Source organism: Macaca mulatta, chromosome 19 (assembly GCF_049350105.2).
Source record: "Macaca mulatta isolate MMU2019108-1 chromosome 19, T2T-MMU8v2.0, whole genome shotgun sequence".
In the NCBI taxonomy this organism is placed as follows: domain Eukaryota; kingdom Metazoa; phylum Chordata; class Mammalia; order Primates; family Cercopithecidae; genus Macaca; species Macaca mulatta.
The window spans coordinates 7,579,802-7,600,869 of NC_133424.1; the positions used below are offsets into that span (position 1 = coordinate 7,579,802).

General features: G+C 55.7%; 3 protein-coding genes across 35 annotated transcripts in view; 1 reads left to right on the plus strand and 2 right to left on the minus strand.

The window, feature by feature from the left end:
* C3 (complement C3) overlaps positions 1-2,311 on the minus strand; it is a 41,266-nt gene extending 38,955 nt beyond the window's left edge. For 5 of the 7 annotated variants that reach the window (XR_013409635.1, XM_077979622.1, XM_077979621.1 and 2 more), the window contains exons 1-2: positions 2,003-2,305; positions 848-1,040 (exon numbers count right to left, since the gene is read on the minus strand). Coding sequence is in view for 5 of the 7 variants with exons in the window: in XM_077979622.1 (XP_077835748.1) it covers positions 848-1,040; positions 2,003-2,076 (267 nt within the window). In the remaining 2 variants the exon portion in view is untranslated. Of the gene's footprint in view, positions 1-769; positions 1,041-2,002 lie in introns of all 7 variants that reach the window. The other 2 variants (XM_015122636.3, XM_077979624.1) reach the window with 2 other exon arrangements.
* LOC106994621 (uncharacterized) lies at positions 408-13,117 on the plus strand. Of its 13 annotated transcripts, none has more exons than XR_013409645.1 (7): positions 410-545; positions 7,703-7,843; positions 8,869-8,939; positions 9,076-9,140; positions 10,376-10,487; positions 11,781-11,919; positions 12,982-13,117. XR_013409645.1 is itself a non-coding variant. In XM_077979678.1 (6 exons), exons 2-5 carry the CDS (start codon positions 7,738-7,740, stop codon positions 10,474-10,476), a joined length of 318 nt encoding a protein of 105 aa, XP_077835804.1. In that variant the 5' UTR covers positions 428-545; positions 7,703-7,737; the 3' UTR covers positions 10,477-10,487; positions 11,781-12,149. The 13 variants fall into 13 exon arrangements, 7 of the variants coding, with proteins under 7 accessions (XP_077835804.1, XP_077835802.1, XP_077835807.1 ...); XR_013409643.1 differs by lacking the exon at positions 410-545 and adding an exon at positions 2,662-2,780; XR_013409644.1 differs by lacking the exon at positions 410-545 and adding an exon at positions 2,662-2,780 and having other exon boundaries at positions 8,894-8,939.
* Positions 12,176-20,066, minus strand: GPR108 (G protein-coupled receptor 108). 15 transcript variants are annotated; one of them, XM_077979654.1, is made up of 18 exons: positions 19,952-20,066; positions 19,096-19,215; positions 18,420-18,470; positions 18,137-18,219; positions 16,709-16,833; positions 16,533-16,582; positions 16,372-16,440; positions 15,700-15,804; positions 15,305-15,438; positions 15,125-15,200; positions 14,603-14,676; positions 14,391-14,508; positions 14,153-14,283; positions 14,020-14,063; positions 13,562-13,611; positions 13,225-13,260; positions 13,014-13,138; positions 12,176-12,504 (listed from the first exon to the last, which is right to left on the minus strand). In XM_077979654.1, the coding sequence occupies exons 1-18, from the start codon at positions 20,060-20,062 to the stop codon at positions 12,432-12,434; spliced, it is 1,575 nt and encodes a 524-aa protein (XP_077835780.1). In that variant the 5' UTR covers positions 20,063-20,066; the 3' UTR covers positions 12,176-12,431. The 15 variants fall into 15 exon arrangements, with proteins under 15 accessions (XP_077835780.1, XP_077835782.1, XP_077835779.1 ...); XM_077979656.1 differs by having other exon boundaries at positions 13,014-13,081; positions 13,225-13,308; XM_077979653.1 differs by having other exon boundaries at positions 12,176-12,363; positions 13,225-13,308.
* Positions 20,067-21,068: the final 1,002 nt, after the last annotated feature.

Here is a 21,068-nt window from a genome sequence, read left to right on the forward strand (position 1 = left end):
CGGGGCTTAGAAAAGGAAGCAATTCAGTGGGAGGGACTTAGAAGGGGTGGAGTCTCAGAGAAGGGAGGGGCTTAGAATGGGAGCAGCCTCATAAGTGGTGGGGTGTCAGGTAAGGGCAGGGCTTAGAAGGGGAGGAGACTCAGAAGGGGTGGGGTCTCAGAAAAGGGTGGGGCTTAGAAGGGGAGGAGACTCATAAGGGGTGGGGTCTCAGAAAAGGGTGGGGCTTAGAAGGAGAGGCGCCTCCGAAGGGGTGGAGTCTCAGGGAAGGGCAGGGCTTAGAAAGGAAGGAGTCTCAAAAAAGGTGGAGACTCAGGGAACGGAAGGGCTTAGCAGGGGAGGAGACAGAAGGGGAGGGACTCAGAGAAGGGAGGCGCTTAGAAGGGACGGAGCCTCAAAAGGAGTGGAAACTCAGGGAAGGGCAGGGCTTAGAAAGGGAGAAGACAGGTGCCGGGCGTGGGGGGCTCACGCCCGTAATCCCAGCACTTTGGGAGACCGAGGCGGGCGGATCACGAGGTCAGAAGATCGAGACCATCCTGGCTAACACGGTAAAACCCCGTCTCCACTAAAAATACAAAACAATTAGCCGGGCGTAGAGGCAGGCGCCTGTAGTCCCAGCTACTCGGGAGGCTGAGGCAGGAGAATAGCATGAACCCGGGAGGCAGAGCTTGCAGTGAGCCGAGATCGCGCCACTGCACTCCAGCCTGGGTGACAGAGTGAGACTCTGCCTCAAAAATAAATAAATAAATAAAAATAAAGAAAGGGAGAAGACAGAAGGGGAGGGCTCAGAAGGAGGGAGAGTGGGCGTGGCTGTGGGTGTCAGCAGGGTCCTGCACCAGTCTGCACCCACCCTGATGGTGACGCTGCCCATGTGGCTGGTGGCAGGGGTCAGTACGGTCTTCTCACTGGACAGCACCAGTTTTTTGCCTGGGAAGTCGTGGACAGTGACAGTGACCGGAACATCCCCATTCGCGTCGTGGGCCTCCAGCACCACGGTCTCCTCACTCTCCAGCCGCAAGACGTTGGGGGTGATCATAGAGTACCTGTCGGAGTGGGGCACGCGAGCGGGGCTGTCATTCCCGGGGTGTGAGATGCCAGTCCTCACTGGAGTCAGCACCTGGCACGCTGTGTGCCCCAGCCCCTGGTCCTGGAGAGGATCCAGGGACTGCTGGCGCACTGCCAGTGCCAATATCTGGATCTGAATTCTTCTCTGGGCACTGCCACTGTCTCAACCACATGGGCAGGACAGCAGCCACCATGACTCCCACTCTCAGCCAGCTAGGCCTGGCCTTTGAAAGCCTGGGCAACGAGGGGCCATGCATCCCACCAACCCCTGAAGCTCCAAACCAGCGTCAGCAACTCCTCCAAGTCTCTGGACTTCCAGACCCACAATCCCCTAAATCCACACATGCCCCAAACCCTAAACCTCTACATCTCTAAACACACCAAATACGTTAACACTCAAACCCCAGACAGCCTAAACTCTACATACCCAAACCCACATACACCCAAACCTCTAAACCTCAAATCTTAGAGCACCCCAAACCCAGCCTAAACCTCCAACACCCCGGTCCTAATAAATACAACCAATTCCAAATGCCCCAACCATACATGAACCCAAAGTAGCCAATCTTTAAACCCACACTGAAACTTCTAAGTCCCCAAGCTGCAAACTCCCAAATCTTGCAAAGTCCAAACCTCTGAGTCTCCAAGTCACCCCAACCACACCATCACTGAACACCACATACACCCTAAACCAACAGATGACCTCAATTCCAGAAACATCCCAAATTCCAATTCCACAATACCTGGATTCCACAAACACCCAACCCGTGAACACCCAAAGTCACAGGCAGCACAAATTTATACAAACATTCCCAACCTGCTAACCCCGGAATCCACAAACACCCAAATGCACCCTGAATTCTACAGGGACCTGGACCCCCAAATGGCGGATTCCACCCCAGAAGCAGCCTTGTTTCTGTGTAGAGTCGTAACCACTCACATGGGAGTCCCCAGAGCCAGGGGGAGGTGGATTAGTAGCAGGAGCAGCAGGCTGGGACCTGAGGTGAGTCCCATGGTGCTGGGACAGTGCAGGGTCAGAGGGACAGAGGGACAGAGGGAGAGGATGGGGAGGAGTGAGCAGTGACTGCTGGAGTTGGCTTTTTATCCAGCTCCTGCCTTTCCCCCGCCTCCTCAGTCCCCCCTTCTCCCCATGGCCTCTCCCCTTTCGGGAGCTGCCCCAGATTTCTCAATACCATTTCCTAAGTTTTTCAGTCCCTGGGGCCAACATGTCCGTGGGGTGAGTAACCTGAGGGCATGTTCCTCAGCAGCATGAATGTAGCTGCACCCTGCCCTGGACTCTCCCAGGGTCAGGGCCAGCTGGTGAACACAGACCTTTCTCTGTCGGGCCCACTTTGTAGTGGAAGAACACTAATGTCTGGAGAACCGTCCCCCGCGGATGTCTTGGACCTCATCCCCAGTTCACTTTTGGCCATGCGTTTATCAGTTGAACCCTTCCTAGGAATCTCTCTGTAGGCTGGGAGTTAGAGCCCCACTTCTAGAGGCTTCCATGCTGAGGGAGGGGAAGTAGGATGGGGGAGGGACAGAGCCCAGCACAGAAACTCCCAGTCTCATGAAATGTTTTCTAGCTCATGTGCAGAGCGGGGGGGTGGGGGAAAGAAGAAGAAGAAGAAATGTTTTCCCCAGTGAAACAGAGCTCTGCTTCTTGGAGGGTCAGGGAAAACTTCCTGTAGGAGGGGACATTTCAGATGGGCTTTGAGGTATGTGTAGGAGTTCACTATCCAGGTAAGCTTATTTTCCAAGGAAGCTCCCCTCACTTACCCTTGTCAGGATGCCTGAGTGACTTTGGTGGTGAGAAAAGTCATCACTGAGGAAAGTCCTCATTTCTAGAGCTTTTGTACCTGTCTTATGTCAACATCCTCTTCAGATATTAAATTGTATTGTGTGTGTGTGTGTGTGTGTGTGTCTGTGTGTATAATATATTCATATTGATCAACATCTAAAAGGTAGAAATGTGTATAGAGGGAAAGGCAGTCTTCCTCCCACCCCTGTTGACAGCATATTCTTTTTGTTTTTTCCTTTTTAAATTTTTTTCTCATTCTGTCACTCAGGCTAAATTGCAGTGGTGCAATCACAGCTTGCTGCAGCCTCAACCTCCTGGGGTCAAGTGATCATCCTGACTCAACCTTCTGAGTAGCCGAGACTCCATGCCTGGATAATTTTTTTATTTTTGTGGAGATGGGGGTCCCACGATGTTGCCCAGTCCAGTCTTGAACTCTTGGGCTCAAGTGATCCTCCCGTAGCAGCCTCACAAAGTGCTGGTGTGAACCACCATGCCCTGTGGACAGCACATATTACATATTATTCTTCCCGGTCTCTTCAGTTAAATCTTGAGTTTCATTTTGCTTTGTTTTTTTCACGAACAATATACTTCAGAGGCTATTTCACCTCAGTGCACAAAGAACTTCCTCATTCTTACAGGTTACAGGCCTCTTGTTATATTGTGGGAAAGTAACCAGCCTGCTATTTGTTGGGGGATATTTCATTTGTTTTTGAGGGGTTGTTTTAGACAGAGTAGGCTGGAGGGTAGTGGCGCTATCTCAGCTCATTGCACCTGCCACCTCCCGGGTTCAAATAATTCTCCTGCCTCAGCCTCCGGAGTGGCTGAAACTACAGGTGCGCACCACCCCGTCCGACAATTTTTGTATTTTTAGTGGACACGGGGTTTCACCATGTTGGCCAGGCTGGTCTCGAACTCCTGACTTCAAGTGATCCACCCACCTCGGCCTCCCAAAGTGTTGGAATTACAGGCGTGAGCCGCTGTATCCAGCCACCAGCCTCTTATTGATGGACAGACGGACATCTGCGGCTTCACACCAGGCTCTCTGCAGTGAATAAGCTTGAAGCTGCATTATTTTCTAGCTCTGAAACTAGCTGTAATCTTTGGGCAAGCTACTGATTACCGCCTGATCCTCAGTTTGTTCATGGAAAAGGATACACTTACCACCTACTTCATAGAGTTGTTGTTGCAATGAAAGGAAATACGTTGGGTCAATCTCTGAATGCATTGGTAATCTTGCTAGATATTGCCAAATTCCCGTGCACAGAAGTTGTATTGATTTACACACTTGCGGGCCGTGCATGAAAAGAACTGTCAGTTTCTCCCACTGCCTCATCACAGGGGCAAACTTGAGGATTTTTGCCAGCCTTGTGGGTGACAACTGGTACCCTGGTGTCATGTTTGTTTGTTTGTTTCTTTTGAGATGGAGTCTTGCTCTGTCGCCCAGGCTGGAGTGCGGTGGCACCATCTCGGCTCACTGCAACCTCTGCTTCCCAGGTTCAAACGATTCTCCTGCCTCAGCCTCCCAAAGAGCTGGGATCACAGGCATGTGCCACCACACCTGGCTAATTTATGTATTTATTTATTTATTTTGTATTTTTAGTAGAGACAGGGTTTCGCCGTGTTGGCCAGGCTGGTCTCAGACTCCTGACCTCAGGTGATCCACCCGCCTTGGCCTCCCAGAGCGCTGGGATTATAGGTGTGAGCCACCACATCCCGGTGGCCGGTGTCATCTTAACTGGCATTCCTCTGATGGTCAGCAGCATTGCTGTCCAGGCATAGGAGGTGGATGGTGAAGGCAGGAGAAGGGTCTGTGGGTAGGGCCCCCTTATCCCTAGAGAGGCGGTTTCTGAAACCTCATTGAAGGGGTTAATGGGGAGTTTTCTCTGATTTCCTGTAAACCACGTTCCTTTCCGTGCCAGGGGTAGGGGGAGGCGTGGAGCATGAGAACAAACCTGGCGTCTGTCTGCACTGATTGCAACACACTCTTTGGAAGAGGAGGAGGAGGAGGAGGAGAGAGTATGAAAACACCTGCTTGCTCTCCAGAATTGGGGTTCAGCTTTTGAAACTGCATCCGCTTGCCAGGCGCAGTGGCTCACGCCTGTCATCCCAGCACTTTGGGAGGCCGAGGCAGGCAGATCACCTGAGGCCAGGAGTTGGAGACCAGGCTGGCCAACATGGCGAAACCCCATCTTTACTAAAAATACAAAAAGTAGCTGGGCATGGTGGTGGGTGCCTGTAATCCCAGGTACTCGGGAGGCTGAGGCAGGAGAATCTTTTGAACCCAGGAGGTAGAGGTTGCAGTGAGCTGAGATTGCACCAATGCGCTCCAGCCTGGGTGAAAGAGAGAGCCCCTGTTGCCAAAAAATAAAAAATAAAAAAATAATAAAAAAAGAAAGACACTGGATCTTCCAATTGCCCCATTCCATCTTCTATCCCCCACTTTCTCCTCAAGCCACCCCGTTTCCTGGTTTCATTCTAGACTCAAGCATTTGGCCTTGTGGTTTGACAACCTTGAGAAGGAATTCCTGTCTGGCTTCTGTCTAGCGGCAAACCTGGGTTCCTCTTTTCTCTGAGCCTCGGTTAATCCAACTAAACAATGGGACTGAAGATAGTTCTGGTAGTTGTGACAAAGAAGCCAGGATGCCTAGAAGCCACCAGGCTCAGAGGGGCAGATGTGGTGGTTCATGCCTGTAATGCCAGCACTTTGGGAGGCTGAGGCTGGGGGATCACTGGAGGTCAGGGGTTCGAGACCAGCCTGGCCAACATGGTGAAACCCTGTTTCTACTAAAAAATACAAAAATTAGCTGGCTAGGCACGGTGGCTTACGCCTGTCATCCCAGCATTTTGGGAGGCCAAGGCGGATGGATCACCTGAGGTCAGGAGTTCAAGACCAGCCTGGGCAACATGGTGAAACCTCATCTCTACTAAAAATACAAAAACTAACCAGGCATGGTGGCGGGCACCTGTAATCCCAGCTATTGGAGAGGCTGAGACAGGAGAATCACTTGAACCTGGAAGGTAGAGGTTGCAGTGAGCGGAGATCATGCCACTGCACTCCATCCTGGGCGACAAGAGCGACACTCTGTCTCAAAACAAACAAACAAACAACAACAACAAAAAATTAGCTGGGCATGATGGCAGGTGCCTGTAATCCCAGCTACTCGGGAGTCTGAGCCCGGAGGATCACTTGAACCTGGGAAGGGTCTGGCCCTACCCTGACCTCCAAGAAGTGACCAGAGGGGAGGGGCAGGATGAGAAGTGAGGGGGTTGGAGGCTGGAGCGGATGGCAGCCTGCTGGGAGGGAGGGAGGGAGATGAGATGGGGAATTCTTCAGAACCTCGTGACTTTTTCTGGGAGACGTGCATTTGTGTCCAGAGTTTGATAGGGGGATAGTGCACAAAGATGAGCCCGCAGGGGAGGGAGAGAAGGAGGTCTGGGTGTGCATTGGGGTACTTTCCATTTGCATGTCCACCCAGCCCAGCATTCCGGGAATCCAGGAGGGGAGTTCGGCCACCCGAGCTAAACATTCATGGGTTATCTGGAAGCTACATATACTGAAAAAGTGTTTGTTATTTATCTGAAATTCAAATGTAACTGAGCGTCCCGTATTCTGTTTGGCAATTCTCGCCGGGGTGCAAGGGGAAAATGAGAAGGGGCCGGGGTACGGTGACTCATGCTTGTAATCCAGCACTTTCGGGAGGCTGAGGTGAGAGCATCATTTGAGCCCAGGAGTTCGAGACCAGCCTGAGACATATAGTGAGACTTCGTCTCTACAATTGAAAAAAAAAAAAAAATTAGCGGGGCATGTTGGCGTGCCTGCAGTCCCAGCTCCTCAGGAGGCTGAGGCAGGAGGAGTTAGAGGTTGTAGTGAGTTATGACTGCACCACTGCCCCCCAGCCTGGATGACAGAGCAAGACTCTGTCTCCAAAAAAAAAAAAGGAAAGACAAAGAAGAAAGAAGGAAAATGGGAAGAAGGAAGTGGGAATGATTTCTGGGTGGCGGACCCAGGTGCCCCCGCCTCACACCTGCCTGAGTTCACTTACTGCCCACTATACCCCATCGCTCCCCTTCCCCCAACAAAGGGGCAACAAGGCCTGGGAGCAGCTGGGAAACCCCCTATCCCACCGTCTAATTCCAGGTTGAGGTGACTGCTTTTCTAGAATTTTTCTCCAGGACCCACAGCCAGGCCATCCCCTTCTCCCACTCTATTACTGATTAATTCAAATTAACCTTGACCTGGCTGAATCAATCTATCTGCCTGGCAACAATGGCTCTTTCCCTCCTCTCGCTCTTGTACTCAGCAGAAACTAGCTGGGGCCCTATGGACTCCAGCCCTGGGAAAATGGACAGCAGTGGGTTTTGATTCCAGCTCTGCAGGGCCCCTGGGAAGGTCCAGCCCCTCCTCCCAGCCTTGGTTCCTAATCTGTCAACTGGAGATCCACAGCCTAGAGCCTCCTTTCTAGTCTTGGAATGAAAGTCCCGAGTGGCACCCGGGAAACAAACCATAGCCCAGTGCCCTGCACGTACTGAGCGCTCAGTACACTTGAATTGGTTTTTTTTTTTTTTTTTTTTTTTTTTTGAGACAGAGTCTTGCTGTCGTTGGTCGGGGCAGGAGTGTAATTGCGCGATCTTGGCTCGCTGCAACCTCTGCCGCCCGGGTTCTAGCAATTCTCCTGCCTCAGCCTCTCAAGTAGCTGAGATTACAGGCACCTGCCACCACACCCGGCTAATTTTTGTATTTTTAGTAGAGACGGGGTTTCACCATGTTGGCCAGGCTGGTCTTGAACTCCTGAAGAACTGTATTTTTATTTTTGCTAACACCCGCGTCTTCTACCCCAGCCTTGCTTGGGTGATGGTCCCACCAGGCTTCCAAGATGGACTCCTCACTTCTTCTCATTCCCAGAATTTACCTGCTGGCCAAGCCTCTGCCTGGAATCTCCCAGTTCATCCTCCCTCTCCACACCTGTGATCTCTGCAGAGGTGAGGACCTCTGCCCCAGCTTCCTCCCTACCAGCCCATTTACTCTGAAGCAGCTAGAGACTCTTTACTTTTATTTTATTTTATTTTATTTATTTATTTATTTATTTTTGGTGAGACGGAGTCTCGCTCTGTCGCCCAGGCTGGAGTGCAATGGCGCGATCTCGGCTCACTGCAACCTCCACCTCCCTGGTTCAAGCAATTCTGCTGCCTCAGCCTCTTGAGTAGCTGGGATTACAGGCACCAGCCACCACGCCTGGCTCATTTTTTGTATTTTTGGTAGGGATGGGGTTTCACTATGTTGGCCAGGCTGGCTGGTCTTGAACTCCTGACCTCAAATGATCTGCCCACCTGGGCCTCCCAAAGTGTTGGGATTACAGGCGTGAGCCACCGCGCCCAGCCATATTTTATTCTTTTCAAAACAGGGTCTGGCCCTGTCACTCAGGCTGGAGTGGTGCAATCATAGCCCACTCTGGCCTCAAACTCCTGGGTTGAAGCAATCCTCCCGCCTCAGCCTCCTGAGTAGCTGGGACAAGGTGCACGTCACCATGCCTGGCTTGGCGACTCCTTCCTTTCTAAAATCCACCTTTGGGCCGGGCATGGTGGCTCATGCCTATAATTCTGGCACTTTGGGAGGCCAAGATGGGTGGATCGCTTGTGGCCAGGATTTTGAGACCAACCTGACCAACATGGTGAAACCCCATCTCTACTACAAATACAAAATTAGCCAGGCATGGTGGCACATGCCTGTAATCCCAGCTACTAGGGAGGCTGAGTCAGGAGAATTAATTGAACCCAGGAGGTGGAGGTTGCAGTGAGCTGAGATCACACTATTGCACTCTAACCTGGGTGACAGGGCAAGACTGTGTCTCAAACAACAACAAAAACCCTACCTTTGTATTCCTTTGACCAATCATGATGTATAACACAGGAATGCACACTCATGTTCACAAACGCCTATGAGATGTGCGTGGTGGCAACTTGTCTATTTCACGTATTTTAACCCTTGTTTACACCACATGCTGTAGGTACTATCATTGCCCCATTTTACAGATGAAGAAACAGAGGCTTCGGCCGCTTGCCCGAGATCCTGCGGCTGGTAAGTGTCGGAATCTGAACTCAGACAGCTGGGCTGTATAGAGAGCGTGCTCTTAAACTGTGTGAGTTCTTAACTGCTGCAGCAAAAGATGACTGCAAGCTCGGTGGCTTAAAACAACATGTTTATTTTCTTACAGTTCTGGAGGTCAGACGTCTAAAATCAAGGTGTCAACAGGACTGCGTTCCTTTCTGGAGGAAACAGGTGAACCCATTTCCTTGCCTTTTTCAGCGTCTAGCAACCGCCTACATTCCTTGGCTTGTGGCCCCTTCCTTGCAATCACTGCAGCCTCTGCCTCTGTCACTGTGTCTCCTTCTCTAACTCTGACCCTCCCACCTGGCTCTTATTTTTTTTATTTTTTATTTTTTGAGACAGAGTTTCACTCTTGTTGCCCAGGCTGGAGTACAATGGCGTGATCTCGCTCACTGCAACCTCCGCCTCCCAGGTTCAAGCGATTATCCTGCCTCAGCCTCCCAAGTAGCTGGGATTACAGGCGTGTACCACCATGCCCAGCTAATATTTTGTATTTTTAGTAGAGACAGGGTTTCACCATGTTGGCCAGCCTGGTTTCAAACTCACGACCTCAGGTGATCCTTGGCTTCCCAAAATGCTGGGATTACAGGCATAAGCCACCATGCCCGGCCTCCACCTCCCTCTTATAAAGACCCTTGTGATGATATTGGGCATATCCAGATAATCCGAGATACCCCCCCACCCTGCACACACACACACACATTTTAATAGCCTTAATCCCACGCACAAAGTCCCTTTTGCTGTGTGATAGAACATATATCCACAGGCCTTGGGGATTTGGACATGCACATCTTTTTTTTTTTTTTGAGACAGGTCTCTCACTCTGTCACCCAGGCTGGAGTGCAGTGGTGCGATTTCAGCTCACCACAACCTCCGCCTCCTGGATTCAGGTGGTTCTCCTGCCTCAGCCTCCTGAGTAGCTGGGATTACAGGTGCCCACCACCATGCCCAGCTAATTTTTGTATTTTTAGTACAGATGGGGTTTCACCGTGTTGCCCAGGCTAGTCTCAAACTCCTGACGTGTGATCCGTCTGCCTAGGCCTCCCAAAGAGCTGGGATTACAGGTGTGAGCCACCACGCCAGCTGGATGTGCCCATCTTTGAGGGGACGTATGACTCAGCTGACCGCAGCAGGCACATGCCGTCTCTCTGGCCGTGCTCCTCCCTGCTTTAAATTCCTCTATGGCTCCTGTGGACCCCTGGATGAAGCCCCTTGTGCCTGCCTGTCCTTAGGCCTCTGCCAGCTTCTCTCACCCTCCTCCTGCCCCCTCCAGCCTTGGGGGCCATCCCAGCCTTCCCCGCCGTGTTCATGTAACTTCCCCAGTCTGCAATGCCTCCCACTTCCTTCTTTGTCTGACCGGGCTATTTATTCATCTGGGCCCCAGCTATATTTGTTTCTGCTTACAGGAAACCTTCACCCCAGCCCTGTTCCCTGCCTCTGTCCCATGCTTGTGGTCTCCAGCGAGGAAGGCTTCTCTGAGCTTCAAAAGGCATTCTGGGTGCTCTAGTTGAAGGGCAGGTGAGTCGGGGGTGGAGACCCATCTTGGGAGCCTACCCTTAACTGTGTGCACAAGTGGATCTCTAATTCCACGGTTGCCCCTCAAGATTCAGGGCTGGTTCCCTAGAAGTCAGGCCGAGGCTGTGCAGCTGGGCGCTGTGCCAAGCCAGACACCTCTTATTGTATGTGATACTCAACACTTAGGAGGCCCCATGTTATATGCGAGGAAACAGAGAGGGTAAGCCAGTGATCCAGGGTCACACAGCAAATGCTAACAGGCTGAGAGGTTTGGTCCCAGGGAGTCTAGCTACAGAGCAGCAATGCACACAGTCGGTGTCTGGCTTTGAGCCCAGAGTCTCCCATTCACTCATTAGCTGTGTGACCTCAGGGAGGTTTCTTATCCTCTCTGTGCCTCACAGGCTTTTTAACAAATTAAAATCCACAGAAGCCTTAATATACAGTGTGGCATAGCAATCACTCTGTGTTACCTCATATTATTTTTTCTTTTCTTGAGATGGGGTCTTGCTTGTTGCCCCAGCTGGGCTTTAACTCCTGGGCTTGAGTGATACTCCTGCATTGCCCTCCCGAGTAGCTGGAACTACTACAGGCACTTGTCACTGTGCCTGGTTAGCTTCTATCATTATTGTTTTTGAGATGGAGTCGGCCGGGCGCGGTGGCTCAAGCCTGTAATCCCAGCACTTTGGGAGGCCGAGACGGGTGGATCACGAGGTCAGGAGATCGAGACCATCCTGGCTAACACGGTGAAACCCCGTTTCTACTAAGAAATACAAAAAACTAGCCGGGCGAGGTGGCGGGCGCCTGTAGTCCCAGCTACCTGGGAGGCTGAGGCCGGAGAATGGCGTGAACCCGGGAGGCGGAGCTTGCAGTGAGCTGAGATCCGGCCACTGCACTCCAGCCTGGGCTACAGAGTGAGACTCCGTCTCAAAAAAAAAAAAAAAAAAGATGGAGTCTTGTTCTGTTGCCCAGGCTGGAGTGCAGTGGTGCGATCTCTGCTCATTGCAACCTCTGCCTCCCTGGCTCAAGCGATTCTCCCATTTCAGGCTCCTGAGTAAGCTGGAATTACAGGCGCCTGCCACCAGGCCCGGCTAAGTTTTGTATTTTTAGTAGAGACAGGGTTTCATCATGTTGACCAGGCTGGTCTCGAACTCCTGACCTCAAACAATCTGTCTGCCTTGGCCTCCCAAAGTGCTGGGATTACAGGCGTAAGCCACCACACCCGGCCTATTCCTTCTTTTCCTCTGTAGCCTGAGCCACTTGGGTGTCTTCAAATCCCCGTTTTCCCCTCGCCCCCAGCTTTCATGCCTGCGGTTCCCTCATCGGGGCATGAGCTCTTCCACCACGTTTCTACCGACCTCTCCTGACCCCCACGGCTGGGTCAGGGCCCGGTGCAGTCCCCGACACGGCGCTGATGGTCCAGTGATGGCCTTGCCAGGTGACATGTCCCTCTGCCTGACCCCCACCCTGGGCACTGGGAGCCCCTCAAGGGCTGGGACCAGGTGGGTCTTGGAGACTGCTCCGTCCCAACGCCTGGCTTTGGGCCCTGCATGCAGCTGTTACTAAATAAGTATTTATTGAATGTGCAAAGACACGGACCCTCTGCGCCCCACACACACAGCGAAAACAGGTTTCTACATTGTAAACACAACCTCCGTGTAGACCCCAGCCCCCAAAAAGGCAAGACACCGGCGTAGCCAAACAGATTGGTCATTATTGTACATATAGCTGGAAGGGAGGGGTGGTCCCGGAGTGAGGACAGGGCTGCCCAATACTTGGGGGGAGGAAGGGACTCTTCTTCCAAATGGGCTTGTCCGGGAACCGGGGTCCCGGGGAGCTGGGCGCCTGGTCCACATGGACCCCCTCCACCTCCCCACATACGCTGTGGAAGAAGGGCAGGAGTAGAAATGCTGGGGGAGAAGGATCCTTTGGTCTGAGATGTGGAGGTGATCATAACAGTTCCCGCCCGCTGGCTGTTTTGTTGACTTTGGAGAGGCCTTCCCGGAACCCAGAGTCGGTCATTCTGGGGGCAGACAGCAAGGAGGCGTCCAGCGCTGCAGGGCAGCAGGCGCCACCCACCCACCCCCTACGGCAGCCCAGGCCCTACTCTTCTACCCCAATCACCTAGGCCCCGCCCCCGCCACAGCAGCCCTGGCCCCGCCCACCCTACCCTGAACCACTCAGGCCCCACCCACCTCACCCCCACAGTAGCCCAGGCCCCACCCATTCTACCCCCAACTACCTAGGCCCCGCCCACCCCGCCCCCAGAGCAGCCCTGGGTATCGCCCTAGCGGCCCTAACCCCACCCCCAGCTCAGCCTGGCCTTAGGCACTCCACAGCTGTCCAGTCTCCACCTGCACAGCTGCCCTGGCTGCCCCCATCTCCCCTCCATCCCTCCTCAACAGCAGGCTCTGCCCTAACACTGTCCCTAGGGCTGCTACAGTCCCTCCCCCCTGCCCACCCTGCCCTGAGAGCTGCCCGCCCCCTACTCCGCCCCTAGAGCCACCAGCCCTGCCATGGTGCCCCGCTCACACTTGCTCCATCTGAACATCCTCCTCGTCCTCCTGGGGCAGCTGCAGGTACGGGTTGTCCCCTGTGGGCTGGAACTTGTAGCCCGTGAGCACGAAGAAGGCCAGGGTGGAGCCTTCCACCAAGAGCTGGGGGACAGGACAGAGTGGGGGTGTCAGGCTCATGCCCCCCTCACCGCGGCTGCCCTCCTGTCCCACCCGGGCCTCAGGCTCACCTGGTATAGCCACTGCCACTGAAAGGGGACAGCCACCTGCAGCAGGATGGCGATGATGCGGGTGAAGTAGACATAGCAGATGACCTGCAGGGGTGCAAGCAGGCGTGGGGCTGGACTGCAGGGGCACGGGCAGGCGTGGGGCCAGGACTGCAGGGGTGCGGGCAGGCGTGGGGCCAGGACTGCAGGGGCGCGGGCAGGCGTGGGGCTGGATTGATGGACCACGGGCTGGGGCGTCTGGGTGGGGGCCTCGGGATGGGGCAGCGGCCGAGGGGCTGGGGTGGGCGTGCAGCAGGTCGGTAATCGCCCTAAACCCCCCGTGAGCGAGGCGGGCTCCTACCATGACATAGTAATGCCGGAACAGCTTCAGCTTGGCCAGGTTCACCGCCACTGAGGGTGGGCACAGAGAGGGGGGTCAGGGGAGACTGAAGGTGGGAGGGAGGCAAGGGGGCTGGGGGCTGGGGGGGCTGGGAGAGGGGACAAACAGAACATCTGAGGGAGTGTCCAACGAGCAGAAAGTCTAGAGGGGACATTAGGTGGAGCAGAAAGTCTGGAGGGACATTAGGTGGGGCAGAAAGGCCGAAGGGGGAGATCAGAGAGGAGGGAAGGGCCCCCCAATGGGGCGGAGAGGCCAGATAGAGGCATCTGGGGGGGAAGAGAGGCCAGACTGGGGCGTCCAGGGAGGCAGAGGCCTGGGGGCTGGGCAGAGAGGCCAGGAAGGGCATCCAAGAGGCAGAAAGAAGGGCCTGGGGCAGGAAGAGGGCCATGAGCAGAGGGCCCACAGGTGCAGGGCCTCACCCTTCCCGTCTGTGCCAGACGCATCCTGGAGATGCCGGATGGACCTGGGACAAGTGGAGGACACAGGGTGCGGTCAGCACAGACATCGCCCATGTGCACAGGGCAGGGCCTCAGCCGGGGGCAGGGTCCTCACCAGACTACGGGGAACAGGATGGCGCCGCAGCAGATGAGATCCACCAGGAACAAAATCTCCTTCCACAGCACGTAGTCGCTGGCGCCCTCCTCGCGGGACTCGATGACGATGTAGGCCACGTTGGCCAGGACCTGCGCAGGTGGCGGGGGTGGGTGGGCACTGCCCGGCGCGCTCCCCTCTGCCCCCACCGCCCTGTGCAGCCCTCCCCACCCTGCTCCGGAGGCCGCTCCATCTGCACCTGCATGGAGATCACGATCCCAAAGACTTTCTTCTCCTTATCCGACAGGACGCACTTGATGAAGGCCCAGCCTGAGCCGATCAGGGCGATGGTGATGAAGAGAAGAGCACCCTTCAGCCTGGGGGGGCAGGGGACGGTGTGATGATGAGGTGGGGGGCCCGCCCTCCCCTGCCCGCCTCCCCCCAGCTGCCAGGCAGAGCGGGCGCACTCACAGGCGGGTGATGTAGTGCATGACGGCAAGGCCTTCGATGGGGTGGCCCTGGCTGTTGATGAAGTAGTAGTTGATCTGGGGGTGGACGGACAGACGGACAGTGAGGCACACGGAGGGGTGGGAGGCTGGTGGTGGTGGTGGGGGCAGGATTAGGAACACAGACCGTCACCATCAGATGGGTGGTCAGAAAGGTGAATAATGAGGACGGTGGGTGGGACTCAAAACTGGTAATTGGGGCTGAAAAAATGGAGGGAACGGTCACAGTTGGAAGGGTGAATGGTTGGACAATCAATGAGACGGACGGTCACAGCTGAACCAAGGGACAGTGACGGACAGAGCTGCCCAGCAGGACTGGCGGACAGAGGGGACGGGCGGCTGGCCACACTGGTAAAACGGGTGGACACGTGGAGAGCTGGTGGATGGCCCTCCCACAAGCCCCGGGTCTGCAGAGATTTGGGGGATGGCCCAGATGGTCTCTTCCTGCCGGCCCACCCCCCGCTGCCCCCCGGTGCAAGGCTCTCACGCTGTGGAAGAGGAGAGAGATGCTCTTGGTGAAGGCCAAGGCCGCCATGAGCCAGTGGATCTTGAAGACGCTATACCTGGTGGGAGGGTCAGGGAGAGATGGGGTGGGGGGCACCAGCAGGGCATAGGGATGGGGGTCTGGTGAAGGGACAGGGGGGACCCCCAGGGGCAGGGGCATTACATGTTCCTGCAGAGGACGGACACCCAGAAGATGCCGGCGGCCAGGAAGCAGGCGGACATGACCAGGTACAGCTTGAAAAGGGGCATCTCCGCCGCCGACAGGAAGCCATCGGGGTTCTTCTCCCGGATCATCACCTGGGCAGGGGACAGTGGTGGGCGGCGGTGGCAGCGGCACAGCCTGACCTCTGGCCTGGGAGAGCAGCGAGTGGGGGTCTCCTGCTCTCCCACTTTCTACTGGGCCACTGATCCACTCTGAGCCTCAGTTGGCCCCATCTCCCAAATGGGTATAACAGCTCCTACTCCGCATCCGGGAGAGCTGGGAGAAGCTAAGTGGGGTGTGGTGCTCCAGGCCCGCAGTGGGTGCTCCCTGGCCCTGCTGTCCTCCCCTCCGCTCACCGTGATGTCGAATGGATGCTCCTTTCCCGGCACTGAATTGTTGCAGTTGTGGAAGTTCAGGCTGTACTGGCCTTCTTCCGCCTGAGAGCCGACCACCACGTGGAACTGGGCGGGGGAGAGAGGAGGGCTCAGCCTGGGGGTCCTGTGGTCTGGGGCGACAGTCAGCTTGGGGGTCCTGTGCTCTGGGACGACCGTAGGGCTGCAGGAGGGCTCAGCCTGGGGGTCCCGTGCTCTGGGGACACAGTAGGGCTGCAGGAGGGCTCAGCCTGGGGGTCTCATGCTCTGGGGACACAGTAGGGCTGCAGGAGGGCTCAGCCTGGGGGTCCCATGCTCTGGAGACACAGTAGGGCCGCAGGAGGGCTCAGCCTGGGGGTCCCGTGCTCTGGGGTGATGGTAGGGCCGCAGGAGGGCTCAGCCTGGGGGTCCCGTGCTCTGGGGTGATGGTAGGGCCGCAGGAGGGCTCAGCCTGGGGGTCCCGTGCTCTGGGGACACAGTAGGGCTGCAGGAGGGCTCAGCCTGGGGGTCCCGTGCTCTGGGGTGACGGTAGGGCCGCAGGAGGGATCAGCCTGGGGGTTCTGTGCTCTGGGGTGATGGTAGGGCCGCAGGAGGGCTCAGCCTGGGGGTCCCGTGCTCTGGGGTGACGGTAGGGCCGCAGGCGCTGCAGACACTCACACTGAAGTTATAGGAGTTGTTGAGGTGGCTCAGGCCTAACACCAGCTCCTTGTCCTTCCCGCTAGGACCCTGAAGGGACAGAGCCCCTCCATCAGCTGGCTCTGGGTCCCCGCAGGGCCCTGGGGTGTGCCATCTTCCCTCCCGCCCCACCTCCCTGAAACCTGAGGCACTGCGGGTGTGGACTTGGGCTTGCTGGCTGCAGCGGTCCCTCCTGTAAGAGACCAGGCAGTGATTTCAAGAGATGGATGGATAGAGGGGCGGCAGGAAAATGGGATGGGGGGGGTGCACAGGGCGGACCTGCCCATCCACCCCTGCCGGCACAGCCAGCCTGACTCACCGCCATCCACCTTGCGGGGGACTGTGGCCTGTGGCTTTGGGAGCCCTGGTTCGGAGGGCGCTTCGGGGAGGAGCCCGGGAAAGATAAACAACTTCTTCTGCTCTCCATACTTCCGCACCTGGACCCTGCGGGGAGGGTGGGGTGCGGCATGAGGCTGGGGGGCCGAACCTGGCTCAGGCACACAAGCCCAGGCAAAGGACTCAGTGGCCTCTGGCACCCTCTTGCGGGGCGGGGGTCCAGCCGAGTCAGTTATCACTGAGTTTCAGCCTTTGGTTCCCACTGGTCAAGGCGGCGACCGCCTTCCTGTGCTGCCTGCACCAGCAATTATTTGTCATTTCCCATGACATCAATCTACTCTTTTTCTCTTTTCTTTAGAGACAGGGTCTCGCTCTGTCGCCCAGGCTGGAGCGCTGTGGTACAGTCGCAGCTCACTGCAGCCTCAGATTCCTAGCATCAGGCAGTTCTCCCACCTCAGCCTCCGGAGTAGATGGGACCACAGGCACGTACCACCACCGTGCTTGGCTAATTTTTAAATTTTCTATAGAGACGGGGTCTCCCTATGTTGCCCAGGCTGGTCTTGTTTTCCTGGCTTCAAGTGATTCTCCTGGCTCAGCCAGCCTCCCAAAGCACTGGAATTAATGGTATGAGCCACTGTGGCCAACCCCACTGTATAATAGTAATAATGATAATAGACAGGCTCTTGATCTGTCATCAAGGCTGGAGTGCAGCAGTGCAATCTTGGCTCACTGCAACCTCCACCTCCCCAGCTCAGGCGATCCTCTCACCTCAGCTTCCAGAGTAGCTGGGACTACAGGCGTGCACCACCCTGCCTGGCTAATTCCTGTATATTTTTTGTTGGTAAAGACAACATTTTGCCATGTTGCCCAGGCTGGTCTACAATTCCCGGGCCCAAGCAATCCGTTTACGTTGGCCTCCCAAAGTGCTGGGATTACATGCCTGAGCCATTGCCCGGCCCTAAGTATATTATTTAAAAATAAAGCATTTTGTCTACAGAAAAGCAACATGGTTTTGTCAGACCCTGGCCCCAAGCTGCCTGGCTCCAAATCCCAGTTCCTGGGACTCAGTTTTCTCATCTGAAGAGCAGATCACAGGATAAGGAATCGATGAGTTAATGTGTTAAAGCTCCAGGACACGGCCTGGCAAACCAGAAGCACTCAACAAGTGCGAACAATTGTTATTCCTTCTCACAACAGCCCTCTGTATCCGGGCCTTCTGCCCTGAGACACCAACATCCTCTGAGTCCCTCTCTCCTTCCTTCCAATAATCAGAAGACTTGAAGGCAAAACTAAAAAGTAAGTGGTGTTCTCTCTCTGCTTCTCATCCCACCTGATCAGCCCAGGTGCCTGTGGGCATCACACAGGGAAACGCAGAGGAAGGATCTGAACGATCCCCCGGTCCCCAACTCACTGCAGATCCTTGGTGTTGATGAGGAACAGGACCAGGAAGCTGCTACTGTTTTTCTGGAGAGGGCAGTCCTGGAAATCCCGGGTCTAGGCGGGTGGGGAGGAGGGAGTCTTGGTTACTCCTCCCCTGGCCCAGCTCCACCCTGTCTCCCTCCCTGTCCACCCAGGGGCTCTTCCTGCTCCTGCCTCTGAGAAAGAACAGGGGCCTTTGGGTTACGGGTGCAGAGGACAGACCCCACCCCCTCCCTCCAGCCCCTTCTCCCATCTTCCCCATTCCCTCCACTCACTGAATAGGAGTGAACTCTGCCAGATCGAACCCGGCTGAGACTGAACCCCACCTGGTGGATGGAAAAAAAAGGGGAGGGTGTGAGGGACAGTAGAGAACTCCCAGCTATCCCTTTCAGTAGCAATAGAAACCTAACCTCACATTTACTGAACACCTAATGTGTGCTAGATCCCACACACTCTCTCTTTTTCTTTTCAGAGTTGGGGTGGTGGGTGGACCTCATTCTGTTTCTCAAGCTGGAATACAGTGGCAGGATCATAGCTCACTGCAGCCTCGAACTCCCGGGTCCAAACGATCCTCTCACCTCAGCCTCCCGACTGGTTGGGACTACAGGCACACCTCACCATGCCTGGCTAATTTTGTAGAGACGGGGGTTCTCACTGTGTTGCCCAGGCTGGTCTTGAACTCCTGGCCTCAGGCAATCCTCCCACCTTGGCCTCCCAAAGTGCTAGGACTACAAAGCCCGAGCCACCGCGCCCTGCCTGTCCCCCACGTCTTAAGAAAAGTGCCTAGCACATCCTGTTTAAGACATCAGTATTCCCAGTTACAGATGAGGAAACAGGCTCAGAGAGATCACGGGACTTGCACAAGATTACATGGGTAGAGGCAGAGCTGGGAACCCAGAACCAGGGGATTGCATCCTGCTCTCCTTTAGCAAACTCCTCAAGGTCCCTCACCAGCAGGGACTTCTCTTCTGCCTCCCGGAGGCCCAGCCGCAGGAGGCTCAACTCCACCTCCAGGGAGCCGTTGGTGTAGAAACCGAAGTTGTTCAGCTGGATGTCTGCTCGCTTCTCCCCCTGCCGGAGACCAACGAGGCAGAGGCAGTTCAGACCGCTGCCCAGCCCCAGGAGTCTGGCACGAGGATCCCCCGAAGGGCCTCCTGGTACCCCTCTGTTTAGGAAAGGCCCGGAGGATGACAAGAGAAAGTTGAGAGGGACTTCCTCCCTGCAGGGAAAGGGTGGTCCTGCATTCTCCGACTTCTCTTCTGAACCCAGGAACAGAGATCCTGGGGCACGTGGAAGTCCCCCCACTGGGATAAGCACAACCCAGAGAACAGTTATTCACCTCGGAGGGCCTGGCCACCTTCCGGAAGAACTTTTAGATTCCAGTTGAGCTCCCAGCAACATTTCAACGGAACCCCCCCAATCCCATTAAGTGCCCCGAGGACCCCACTCTATAGCCCCCCCCCAAGACCCCGCTGTGCGGCTTCAGGGTCTTTAGCGTCCCAAAAGTGATTCCAAGAATTTAAAGGACTAAGACCCAACCGGGGGGGAGGGGGTGTAGTCCCCAAGAGATGGAGCCACGCCCCCGAAGGGAGGGGCCCGACCCTAGCGATGCGGGCCCGGCAACTCCATCCGGAGGACGGAAGGGGATCCCGGGACAAGACCACTCCGGGCCCGGAAACGGGGGGCGCCGGACCACTCCATCCCGCGTCGGGGGCGGGGGAGGGCGGACGAGACCACTCCAAGCCAGGGGGCTTCTCCGAGACAAAGTTGCGCCCCCGACCCCAGACCCTCACGCGGCGGGCCTCACCGTCAGCGCCAGCCGGTGGATGCGCCCGGAGCAGCCGCCCAACAGCAACAGCAGAAGTAGCCGCTGCCCCCACCTCCCGCGGCCGAGCCCCCTCCTCTCGCTCACTGCCATCTCTGGAGCCACCGCCTCCCCGACTCCGCCTCTGGCGCCCAAGCCCGCCCACCGATGAGCCAATCGCCGCACGGCGGGACCCGGTGCTTCGGAATTTCCAGTCTGCCAGCCAATCAACAATTGCCTCTCCGCAAGGCCGCCTACTTACGACACCCGATGGACAGCACCAGTTCCGAATGGGAGTGCCGACAACGCTTAACCCCCGCGCTCACTCTCACCAATCGCTATAAAGATTGTCCAGGATGTGATTTAATGAGCAGTTTATCTAACCAATTGTCATGGATCTGATATCCGGCCCTTGAAGCGGAATTTCTCCACCGAGTCTTAACGGTCCGGGACTACATTACCCAGAATGCAGTGGGAGCAGACAAGGGCAACAAGGCATTAAATAAACTACATTTCCCAGTATCGCCAAGGACGGACTTCCTCTTCTTGCCTCAGGGATGTGGCTCCCAGCCAGAGCTCAGGCTTTTGGTAAACACACGCATCTGTTCAGGCCTGACCTGTTTTCCTAATCTTCCTGGTCCACAGAGAGGCCTAAAGCTGGCCTCTGGTTAAAGTTTGACCCCAGGATGACCTATGACCTCAGGCTGAGACCCCAGCCTTAGGTTAAGCCTTTTATTCCAGAGTGAGGCAATTGGAGCCCCATCCCCAGATTACAGGCTAGACCGGACTCCGGGCTGAACTCTGACCCCAGGTGAACTCCCCCTGCAAGTTGAGTCCCAACTTCAGCCTGAAATTCTGACATCCCCTCGTCCCCCACACCACACACTGAGGCTTAATCTCTGGTTTAGGCCACCGATCTGGACTAGTCCTGACTCCAGATTGGACCTGACCCCTTACTGGGTTTCTAATCCTTCTGGTTAAGCCTCTGGCCTCAGTTTGAGACCCTATCCCCACCGTGGTGCTGACCTGGGTTGAACCCCAATTCCAATTTGTGTCTCTGAGCAGAGGTGAACTCAGAACTTTGCTAGGCTGAGCCCCCATTTCAGACGAGCCACTAAAC